This window comes from Ischnura elegans, chromosome 1 (assembly GCF_921293095.1).
Source record: "Ischnura elegans chromosome 1, ioIscEleg1.1, whole genome shotgun sequence".
NCBI lineage: Eukaryota > Metazoa > Arthropoda > Insecta > Odonata > Coenagrionidae > Ischnura > Ischnura elegans.
The window spans coordinates 63,525,511-63,538,473 of NC_060246.1; the positions used below are offsets into that span (position 1 = coordinate 63,525,511).

Genomic DNA, 12,963 nt, shown 5'->3' on the forward strand with positions numbered 1-12,963 from the left:
TTCACTGACTTTTAGCGGATTCCAGAATTTGAAGTTCTAGTGGTTTCCAATTTCAAATAGGGTCAAGTATATCAGGTATGCCAGCCTAAGAAGCCACAAGAAATTTATTTTCTCATTTAAACCATTCCTATTCATCTTTATATTGCAATGTATATTACATATTTTGCACTTCCGTATAATAACCACTAATTATCTTACAAAACCCATTATAAAATACTATGTTTAAAGTGGCACTCACTAACTGTAACAAACACAGAATGAATGAAAACAAACCTTCCAGTAGCTAGAAGAGAGTGCCTGATAGATTTCATTGTGTCAAATTGAACAGATTAAGGGAACCATGTCTTTGAACATGAGATTCAAAATAAGACTTTTCAACTGTTATTTCTGAATAAATACAAAACAACAGCAGTGAAAATTTATATTCAGGGTTTTAATAGGCCAAATATTGTTAGCCATTGGTTAACAAAATTGTACAAATACACTATTTGATGGCCTCTCCTACATGTGCACTGATGCCATTGCTCACCACCCCACTGACTGGGAGCCTGTACTAATGGAAACTGCAAATCTGCAAGCTGCAACAGAATGGGAATGTATGGGGGTAGTCAGTGGTGTTTGAATGAGTATGGAATGAAGTAAATCTTGTAACAATTACGAACCAGGTATAGCCAGTTGGATTTCATCTAGTTGGTCTTAAACTCATGAATACAAGACTAGTGAATGCTAAGTCAGAATTATTGCAATTTCCACAGACAATGGGGAAATTGCATTGGTCGTCAACTGCTCTAAAAACTATTTTGAATAAGTAAAATGGATATATTAGCTCGCAAAAAATACCTTAAGTTTCTCAAAATCAAAAGAAATTTAAAAAATTGCATTTAAAATTGAGGAAAATTTCTCTGAGCCGACCACTGCGCGAAGACATCCAAGCGTTGCCGAGGCCAGGCGTGACGTCATAGGTGCCTAAACAACCGTAGGGAGTTGAGAAATATGCTGAGCGCATGCTGTAAAATTTGTTTTCGGGGAGTATTTAGCTGCTTAAGGTCGCTATATTTTGTTCTGTTATTCTTGGGCAAGTTTTCCTATTGCTATTGTGCCACAATTATTACTTGGGATATTAATAATGCGACATCGGGATGATGAAGTACAAGCATTTCCCTTCGTATGTTTTAGTTATCAGAAAAATGGATGATAACGTTGCCGCTCGTTCGAATAGTACACCTGAAATTCATCTACATCTACATAATACCCCGCAAGCCACCTAAAAGGTGTGTGGCAGGGGGTGTTAGGACACCAACCTTTTTTTTTAGGACACCAAAAATTGATGCCACGACCCTCATGGAATTTGTTATGACAAATTATTGCTATACATCGGCGGCAAATCGAGATGTAAAAGAAACTTGTAATACTGGATGATAACGATCGTAAGCTCTGCTGTTGAATTTGGCAACGCCGTATTAGCGGAGAAGGTAGTCCTATCCGTCCTACGCGACGAATTCACAGCAAAATAGTCTGCACACAATCCACATGTGAGATCATGAATCAGTTCCGCTGCCAACACACATACAAGCTTCAACCTATTTCAATAACATAGGTAAATCCATAAACAATATACTAGCATATACCATAAAAATATGGTGGGAAATAGGCAAATACAATTATCAAAAACTGGAAGTCACTGTCACATTCTTATATTCATCACGTACAACTTACAATAACAGAGCTCGTTATGATGAAAACAACTATTTATTCACTGATGTAAAGCCTTAAATTAGCCCACGAAAGTGACACAGGCAACTTTTCTCACAACTATTCGTTGAAATAATGGAATAACAAACTTCACACACAGTTTTATTTTAATAGCTTGATCGTGAAATGTCATATCTAAGGTGAACAACAGAGGTTAACACACCACTGACAATTTTTAGACAACTGTTAGACATTTAACGATAGTGTAATAGCACTTTTTACAATTCAATCACGATGGAACATGATAAATCTTGGCCGATATTTTTCAACCTTGTCAGACTTTGTGCATTACAACCACTGGCACCATGATTATTAGCAGTAGCTTACCGGGAGATGTCACATTGAAAATAACACTATTTTGGCAAAATGTACCTAGATGTCTCCAATCAGCGAGAAAAAGTTGCATTGACTGGAGTTAACCTCATAATACCAGCACAGGCAGTCCTAAACGACGAATTCTCCTGTACCTATGAATAAATGGATGAAGTTATTGTATATAAAAGCATAGCAGACATTAGTAAACATCAAAATTGTTCTAGTTACATACTTACATGTATGATAAGCCGTCGATAACATCAACTTACAATTAACGTATCCCCCATCCAACGGCCGTGGCTTAGACTCCTACTAAGATGTTGTTTAGGTATTATAAAATTTTTGGTTCAACTGCTCCAGTTTTATATTTTATGCCCTTACTCAGGTATTAATACTATAAATAATACAAAATATGAGGGCTTCCAAGCCTCTATCGTCGGATATTTATCTTTAAATAGAAAATAATCAACACGTCTAACAAACGAAGCTCTCACAACTGCTGGCAACTATTACAATCAATCACAACAATTGCTTCGTGTGATGTTTAGGCACCTACAACGTCATCGAGGCTTCATCGGCAGTGGCTTGGGGGGAGGGGGAGTTTTTCCCGCGCTTTAAAATTCATTATATTTATCATTGAATATCTCGCGAAGGAAAATTCAGATATACATGTGATTTTCTTTGTTGAATTCAGAAAATAATTTTCTGTCCGCCTGTGATATAAAAAAAATTCATGCAAGTTCCCCATTAGAAAAAAGTTCCAATTGGTGATTGCTACCACTACAAAATGAACGTGGAATTATAATTACAGCACATTCCCGATTATCCGGGCTAATGATGGGAAGAGACGGCACGAATAATCGGAAAAAACGGATAACTCAAACTTTCACGTTAATGTCTTGTAATGTTCATAATATATGTCAAACAAACAATTCATGCAGCTATTCTGTTATTTTAGAGTACTTCCCGGACTCGAAAGGGGGGACTATATTCAGACAAATACGGTATATTATATTTCGTGCTACCACAGTTCATTCAGTCACATCAGTACGTAATGTTTTCATTTTTGAAATTACTCTTCTTTTTTGTTGCATGAATAAAAGCTAGACATTATTTTTAGAAAGGGTATCCATAAAGTGTTTTAGTTGCATAAAAGTTAAACTGTTTCATATAGTTTTACTCTGAGAGACTCTTTTCCCTGCATAAACTTATGCTGTCAGCCATATATCTGTTAATTCCCTTTTTCCGAACCTTAACTCATGCGAGTGGCTATGCCTTATCATAAAAATCGGGGAGGAGAGGGGGGCTCAAGTGATAAGGGGTGCTCAATGGAGAGGTGCCTATAGCGTAACTTTGGGCAAATCTGGCACTGTACATTAGATACATCAAAATGTATCGTAAAACCCCTATGGCAACATTATTCACAGATATACAATCCATGCCGTTATTTCCATGCCCCAAGATCCCACAAAGCACTAAAAAGAAACCAATAAAATATGCAAGAAATTGGAGCCGGCAAGAAATTTTTTAAGAAATTCTGTAGCGATAAGAAAATTAAAGTCAGAAAATCGGTATGAAATATTTTATCGACCGGTAAATTTCATAAATTATGGTTAAAAAGTATTGTAATAGCATTGAGCAAGAGAACATGCAAAAAATTTTAAGCCACCCAAGGGCAGGAAGTGGATGATAACTTAAAATTGGGTGGCAAGCATAAGATTTGAAGCTGAATACAGTTGATGGATATATAGATGAATCAGAAAGAAATTATTCTACATCTACATCTATTTTTGGCATTCTAATAATGTACAATATACCTTTCAATCCCCACAGCATTCAATAACAGAATGGAGAACTATTTTCTTCATTTCAACAGCAGTATTCCTTGTTACAAATGTGATATACTTATACATGGCATCTGGAGAAGAGCAGCCATGGAACAGACTTCAAAATGATCTGAGCCCAGAAAATGGAGAAAAATCAGGTAAAAACAGTCCTGAAATCTTTTACTCTAATCAGTCTTAATGTGAAATGAAATTTGAAGTAAATTACAAAAAAAGATGTGACGATTTCAAATTGACAAAAATATCAAGAAAATATTTTGGGCACAAACAAAATTTGGTACATCCTCCCATGAAAAAATCTGTGGCCTAGAGCATTAAAATGTATACATTACAAGATCAGTCATCTAGCGATACTTTATTACCAATAATTTGACAAATCTGATATTATAAGTTCCCTTTTTCTTACCAAAAGATGATAGAAATCATTTATTAGACCTACAATTACAATCAAATGGTATTGGTTAAGTCAAAGGCGACACTCACTCTAAGAACATTACACATATGGGTCTCTCCGTGTCAACTCAATTCAAAACTTAACATAATCAACTATGCTCCAAGCAACTTTTTTTCATACTTGTCATATTATTCAGTTCTTAAACACCTTTGGAAACCAAGGAGATACCTAAAATGCCATCGGTTTATAATACTTGCATGGTGATTTTTTTTAACCTTCCAATTACATTTTTGAAAATTCGAAAAAGTTAAACCATGCTAATAAAGGTACATGCTCATTCCTGCAAGACTGATTTCATAAAATCAAGAGCACTTCATCAATTGACCCACCCATACGTAAATGTCAGTAAACAGTGGTGCATCCAAAAGAAATTTAATGGTGTAGTGAATTAGTTGTGTAATTTTTTGAAGCTTGTGCTACAATTTTCCTTCATGATATTGAATTCTATACATATTTCACATCAACTTTAGGGTTAAATAACATTAATAAATAACATATGTAAATAACAATAATAAAAATTATCTCCATTGCTACTTAGGATTTTTTTGCAGTGAAAAATTATTTTAGCTTGAAGTTTTCCACGCAGAACTGTTTCTAAGAAACACTATGAATATGCACTCATCCAAAGAAATAAATTCATAGAGGATGAGCCATTCAATTTCCTATATCTCCTTAGAATGAAATGTCTTCCATCAAGCAGTATATCTATACATACGTACGAAACTAGATTTAATGAGTACTCATTATCCCAGGAAAATTACTAGCTATATTGAGTATTCATTATATTTGAAGATGAAGGACAAAGCCCCTCAATTTCCATAATTACCTTGCCTGACAGCTTTTCTTTTGTGTCAGTGCTGTTTCACAGAGGAATAAGTCTGCCTTTGCATTAACTTGCATATTTTTGTATAATTTTCCTAATAAAATATCTCAATGCAATTATCAGCCCTCGTTTCCAAAAACTAAGCACCTGTAGGTAATTGTTGCACTATGTGTAGTGACATGACCACAGATGAGGGATCGTCCCGGATTGCTTGAAAGATTCCAATCACAGTGAGATAGCAGAAATGATATTTTGGACACTGCACCAAAAAGCCCCATTGCACAAATTCGCACGAGAGGCACTCAAAGCAGGATATAGTTCTGTGAGCATACGGCACAGTTGCAACACCCACAACACTTAGAAACAACAAACAGATCTCGTGAAGGCAAGTAATGCACGATTGTGCCATCATCCATCATTCAGCCACAGATGTGTGGTTCTTGGATAAAATCACAGATATTTTCATAGGTGGGAAAGGACAGAAGATGATTAAAAAAAAACACGTCAAGCAATGGCGGAGACCATTGACATGGAGAAGGTGGAGAATAATAATGAAAACTAGATTGCTTTCTGATTGTCAGTTTTTCAACTTGTCTACCCCTTGCAAACCCGGCACCACTCCACTCTTTAGAAACACTTTTGTTCACACCTGTTATTAAATTGGCAAGGTGTCTCCTCCTTCCATTCTGTCTGCACTGCAATCTCATGAAAAATAAGTCAGGGAAGGCTATCGATTTGGTGAGTGAACCCGTGCCTCGAGATGGATTTTTTGCACCTGAGACTGCAATTTTCAACACTGTAAATTTATACAGCATGAATTATAGATTAAAGTTCAGGAATTTTGTTTCCAGAAATCAGATGTGGAAAACAAAATTAATTTCCAAGTGATGAAATGATTTAGTAAGCTTCAGAGTCTTAATTTGAATATAACACAGAGGCAGTCACACCTGGGCATACACAAGTTTTTGATAATTAGGTGATGCTCATACTATTCATCCCGTGGATGTGACACATCTTGCATTCTAACTTGTAGTTAATTAACAATACTTCCAGAAAACGAGTTTTAATGGTGAGATCTCTACCCAGTTACGGTGCAACATCAATTGGCCCAACACAGTGCTTAACACATAGCTTCCACAAGCTCTAGCCACCGTCCTCATACCCAGGCTGCCAGAGGAGAAGACTTTGTCTTATTCCCATACAAAGCTAAGCTGGCCTTAGTGGTTGTCATAATAAATATAGTACAAATGTTTTCAGAGATTATTTTTGCCATCACCTTTAAATTTTGCAGTCTTCTTTACTTTCAAGATAACTCGTTACGCACTGCTCTGAAGAGATTTACCTAAGGCTCCTAGATTATGGTAAATAAAAATTTCACAAAGCAGTGTAAAAAAAAGGGCCAAAAATAAGCATTTCAGTTAGTGATAAAAGCTGTAAATCAAAATCATTAAATAAACCTTTTCCATGAACATAATGAAATTTTAAATGATACAAATGCACTTCCAATGCAGAGGAGAAGTCTGTAGAAGTGGAAGTAAGATGTGTGGGTCAGATCTTAGCAGTGCTGGGTAGTAACCTGAGGAGTGGATAAGATTATAGCTGACAATATTTCACAAATGCATAAACATTGGCTAAAACAATAAAAAATTTGGTCACTAAGGCCATTAATTTCATGATTTTTGTAGACATGGTACTTTTTCTGTCACAAAAAAACTCAAGTCTGGGTCGTCATTACTAAGGCTATTAGGGTTCCCTAATCAAGCCTGTGAATATAAACTTTGCTGTGATAATGTGAGGACCAGAAAAACATCATTCACTCAGTAGTGATTTAACCCGAAGGTTGGTTTGGATTGATAAGATTTTGAGCTCTCCCAGACTGAGCCACTGGAGAGTGAATAGGGTGGTTTCCTATAATTTTTTATTGCCTACATCGAAATATTAATACTCCTGGAGTGCGCATTTCACGCTCTTAGATTTTTAAATGACGATATCTATTTTTCGTGATTAAAGAGAAAAATTCCAAGCGCGCGAAAACGCGACCGCTAAGTAGGAATGATGGGAAAAGTCCGTGTGATGTATTTCTGGTTCCAGCTGTCAGCGTGTGGGGTGACCTTGGGGCGAGGCTTGAGTGCTGATACCACGCTGGCTGCTAGCAGGTAGCTGAGTACCCAGCTAGCAGATGGCGCTTGGCTTAAAGAAGGATTATTAATACGCTATCAAACGAAGGAAACTCTCCGAACTTAGGTATTTTTAATGTGTGATTATTGAGAGATGTATCCCTGAGCTCTGTGCCACATGCACGCATTAGTAATCTCAGACAATGTAAAACTCCTATCTACTCGTATAGAAACTAGATCCCTGTGATGTCACGTGAAGTGGAATCACATGGTCGCCAATCTAGCCTTTTTCAAATGAGGTTAAAATTGACCGTTGCCATTCGTCTAAACAGGGATTTCTAAAACCAAATAATTTGTATATAATGAATAAACTAATGGTGGACAAGGACTCACAATCAATGCATTTCGTTTTCTTTGATGAAGGAAACTACCCCATTTCACACATTCAGGGTTGGGGGTCAGTTCCCTTCCTAGGGAAACCTTGCGCCCTTCGAAGATTTTGATTTGTGGTACCCAAAGCCTTCCCTGGGATTTAAAACTGGCATCCCTAGATAAGCAAACAAGCGCTCAACCTACATGGCTACCATGCTCCCCTTTTTGTGTATATAATAAATCTGGAAAGTAATGGCCAACCTAGGGCATTCAATTCAGCAAAAACACATGCTTTGCGATTTGACTTTCGCTTGAAACTCAACAAAATATCAAGAGATTCAAAATCAAAACATATTGCTGGCACAGTGGTGGGCAAAAATGTAGTGCATGGTGGCCATCTCGAAAAATCTAGTTTCCTCCAGAAGTGGTGTGCCACTTAGAATCTATAATGTGCTTTGTAATTACGATTACGTGGAGCAAAAATTCAAATGACTGTTGGATACGTGGTCGTGTATAAATTTGTAGTTTGAAGTACAACTGGAATTGGAATATATTTTTCACCTTGGCAAGTACTCATTTTCAATTCTGGTTCTTGGCCCAGAATCAAGGAATCGAACGGACCCATCACTAATCACAATCAATATGTACTTGAATTACATGTTTTCACCATAATTTTTTTCAATTTTTTCCAAACAATTGTACCCATAGACAAATGTACACATTATTTTTCATTCCCAAGCTCATATATTGCCACACAGAAATGATATTTGATTACATTATAGCTTCATTTTACTTTACCTCCTACGCTCCTTTATGCCTTAAACTGAGGCATTTAAACACAAAATACAAAAGTAGTTTTTATCCAATTCCTTTACATATTGATAAATTAATGTTTTGAATGAGTCAGATAACTTTTAATACACACCTTAATTTAGATCTCATTCAACCACCCCATTGCATGAGTTCATGTGTTTGCATTAACCCTTTCCCGCTGAAGCCTACAATAGGAAAAAGTTTTCATACCACGAGTAGCATGAGAATGTTTTAAACCTCTCGGAACGGAGCTCATTTTTGTGAGTGAGTTGCCGGGGTATTTTCGTCCCTCAGATTTGGGACCCAACTCAATAGGGCACCTATACCTTATCCCGGCCACTGGACTATACCCTCTAACCATATCATGGCACGAATTCTCGGTCAACTTATAGCGTTACTAGTGTTTTTTTCAACCAAACATAGTATTTCATTTTCAATAAGTTACTCTTCTAAAAGAATTACTAACATTTTTTTAAGCATTGTGGTGTTTCTAGCATTAATAACAACAAAGTTAGTAAATACAAGGTAATAAGGATCGGAAGTCCGTTATTTTTAATGCTAAAATTTCATTTAAAAATTGCTTATGCACAGAACAAAACAAAGAATTCTTTTCAAAGTATAAAAAATTGTAATATGCACAAATTATACCATTGAAAAAACTATTGACAATGAAACCACCTTGCAACAGATTCCTGCGTGAGGATGATCATAAATGAGTCGGAGGGTCAGGCTTAATTGTCGAGGAGTGGCCCTAAGCACTCGCGAAGCTGGGTCTCAGGCCAGGCCTGAATGCATCCAACAATTGCTACCTCAGTGGTCACTTCCCTTCATTAGAGTCGCCAAAACCCGACGTCCGCTCGTTTGCGTTGAAAACTAAGCGACAGCTATACCCAACGTCAGGTCTTCTACTTATGAAAATGCCTGTCGACTCCACCCGATATCGCACGAAAGGGTACAAATGAAACTTAAAACTGATTTTGAACATTTACAATTTTACGCTATTCCCCCTTGATGATGAGTTCTAATTAATTGACAAACAATAAAATAAAGAGAAGGTGTAAAGAATGCTCAATCTAACCACAACTAGCTGATGCAAAGGGTACTCTGAATTCTTGGGCAAACAAAAAATCTCACTTCTCAAGGAGTGAAGATTAGATTTCATGATTAACTCATACTACTCTTCTTAATTCCATGCAAGTTCATTTTAATATGACCATACTATGTCCATTTCAGACACCACTCTTGATGGCAGCCAACCAGAGATTTCCATAACAACTTCCAACGAAAAGAGTGAAAATCTTCCACCATCAAATAATGATCAACCAAAAGGCTAGCGCTAAGGGTGATAATTAATCTCACGTAAGTTACGAGTAAAATTTCACATTCCTAATAACATAGAAGGATAATTTTTACATTGTGTACATCCCAATAATGCAGAAATTTTGTATTCATCCCAATTGCTACAGAATGGCATATAAATAGTCGAAAATTTTCAGTCAATAAATCACATAACAATTTATATTTCATCACTCACTACAAAAATGACAAAGAATCAGGTCTTAAAAATGTAACACCACAACCATGCCATACAAAACCAATGATGTTTCTTTTTCTCAGTGTTTTGAAAAAGTACAGCTTTAACATAAGCCATCTTTTATGGTTTAAAAGTAAAGTGCGGTAACTTACTAATGTAGAAACCCTTTTCATTCAACTATACCTCAGGTACAGTGGCAGAAAAAATTAACGCAAAGTTTGTTGGCGTCTGAAAGCAGCCAGTTCAGGAACTACTTGTCTTCTAAAATTTTGCCCTCATAATGCCCTCTCTCTCTGAGTATCTCTCTTCATAATTAATATCTTTAATCAAATATACGTTCGTAGGGATCACCTTTGTGATTAAAAATCGAGTATCGAAGAAATAATGAAATAACATCTATTTACGCCTTTCATTTTAGCATGAGAGCAATCGGTTAATTACCAAATTGATCAATTGCTTCGGATATCTACGTAAAAGACATTTTAAAAGTTTAAATTGGACATCAAGTTTTCCATAACCAAAATCAATTTTCAACATTTCTTTTCAGTTGCAGTGTATTAAGTTGTTCTAATATAATCCTCGGACATAGAATAATGGACATGAAAACTGGACATAGAATATTGAACAAAGCATTGGATAAAAAATTGAAAATAGACAGCTGATTACCCGGAGGTTTTAAGGTGTTTCAAAAATATACTTTCACTCTGCTTTTTGGAACTCCAGAAATTTCCCTTGAATGGGGAAGAAGCGTAGGCCATAACACATCGCACATGCAGCTAATATGAGGGACCTTTCAGCAGGGCTGGACGACGTGGATAAGGTAGTCAAAATCCACTCCACAGTCAACTGCCCAAATGGTTATGCAATATAGGAGTTAAACTTCAACAAATAAATAAGCGCATAAGAATTCAATGGCCGTGCAGCATCCTCTGGACCTTGTGAGAGGTTTGGCAAAGTTTTAAGATGACAAAAATATCCACCGTGTGTGTGCAGCATCAAGCATCCGTCGTCACTGAGGCTTGATCTGTAGAACCTCTGTGTCGTTGCACGATACTTTACCCACTACACCACCAAAACGGTCGTGCCTTAAGGCAGTCTCAATGCCCAATATGTTGACTGCATCCACAGATGTCTCGACGAGAGTAAACTCCATTCTAGGTGAGTCGTGGGCAAAGCATACTTCAGAGAATATGGGGAAGAATTCGTAGCTGGATCTTTCGCGAGTTGTTCTAATGTGATAGATATGATCATTTCCACGGTATGTGGGGCATATAGCTTTTAAAACTCCTGGTTGTATAAGAGCATTACGAGGGCTAAATTTTGGAAGACAAGTAGTTCCTGAACTGGCTGCTTTCAGATGCCAACAAGCTTTTCGTTAATTTTTTTTGCCACTGTACATCATTAACCTGATAATGACATACAAAGGAGCATGGTAAGGTTGCTATGTTTTATTTTCCCCATGATTGTGTTTTGTTGTAGTTATGATGCATCTGCTATTGACTTTCCAGCAAATAGTTACACTGGAATTAATCTAAATTATTTCTCAAAATAGGTGAGCATCTCCATAATAATCACAATTAAAAAGAAAATTCAAAAATATGCAGCCTAAAAGACCCAACCATTGTAAAAAAACAATTATGAAGTATAATTAGGAGAGCAAATCATATTCTTTTTTAATAGCATTAATACTTTTCATTGGAATAAATAAATATGCAAATTGAAACATTTCTGATGCCAGGGGTTGCAGACAATCTTGTAGGCAAAGTATAATTCAATTGTAAGCAATCTGGTGACATTCATAAGCAATCACAAGAAAATAGACAGATACGGAGCATGATCTACTTCTCCTGATTTAAATCAATAATGGACCCTAACTTTTGGTAAATTTGTAAAATACAAGAGAAAACTTACCAAACTGATAACTGAAGTCAGCATTTCATGGAAGGGCAATCATATTTCTTAGGGACTTACATATAGGCATTCATGCTGACCCATTGAACTAAGATGTGTACTGAAACCATAAAGCCTTGAAGTACATAATTGACTTCAGGTAGCAAATATACAGTAAGAATTAGCATAAATTACTTGTCATCAAATATATGTACAATGAAAACACAGAGAGCATCTGATCAACTCCCCAAAAATTCTCAAACCTACAAGATGAGTAAATACAAGATATTTTCAAAACAACATTAAAATTAGAGTAAGCCTCTTGCACAAATGTACGATACTAACCTCAATTGCTTAGTGGTGTCCGTTCCAACTAGTCGCAATCCCACAGTCTTTGGTATGAATGCAAAATTTTTCAAAGATGATAGATTTTGAATATAGGTAGAAACTTAGAGACCTCAGTAACCACATTCATAACCATTCACACCCAAACATGATCAAAGTTTGTAGGTACTCTAGCTAGGGTTATGATGGAATGATGTGGCTTGTAGCTGCCAGGAAATAAGATGGCCATTGATTTGTGAACCACCAAATGGAAAAAATAGTTTCTCAGCCTGTTGAAGCATGGATGGTTAGGGTACCTTGTGGAAGAAGTTTGAAGGTCAGTATACAAAAACACGTTCATCATGCACTCATTCAATAATCAGAGGGAGATACATTTTTTATTCTGCCATTGAAGGAAAATACTGGAAGTTGTAAAATCAAAATTTTGTAGAGTAAAGGGCAGCTATAATCATAATACAGAGTCATTGTTTGACATTTCATCATGCAAAAACTATAACATTTAGAAGTGTGACTTCAGATAAGCATGAAAGTTACTTATCCAAAAGAATAGAGATAGATTTCAAAAACTAAAACCATCAACTCCTTAATAAAAGGAAAAATAATTATAAATTAAACACAATGATCACAAAAAATAGAGGAGAAATGAGGGTAACATCTTGAGGACAGATGATGTGTATGGCATCCCTGATACTACTGCAGCAACA

The 12,963-nt window shown here is 36.2% G+C and overlaps 1 protein-coding gene across 4 annotated transcripts in view; it reads left to right on the top strand.

The window, feature by feature from the left end:
- The window catches only part of LOC124161938 (putative inorganic phosphate cotransporter), an 84,885-nt gene that overhangs the window by 62,252 nt on the left and 9,670 nt on the right, over positions 1-12,963 (top strand). For 3 of the 4 annotated variants that reach the window (XR_006865451.1, XM_046538215.1, XM_046538207.1), the window contains 2 exons: positions 3,901-4,051; positions 9,724-9,849. Coding sequence is in view for 3 of the 4 variants with exons in the window: in XM_046538215.1 (XP_046394171.1) it covers positions 3,901-4,051; positions 9,724-9,824 (252 nt within the window). In the remaining variant the exon portion in view is untranslated. Of the gene's footprint in view, positions 1-3,900; positions 4,052-9,723; positions 9,850-11,576; positions 12,106-12,963 lie in introns of those variants that run through there. The other variant, XM_046538224.1, reaches the window with a different exon arrangement.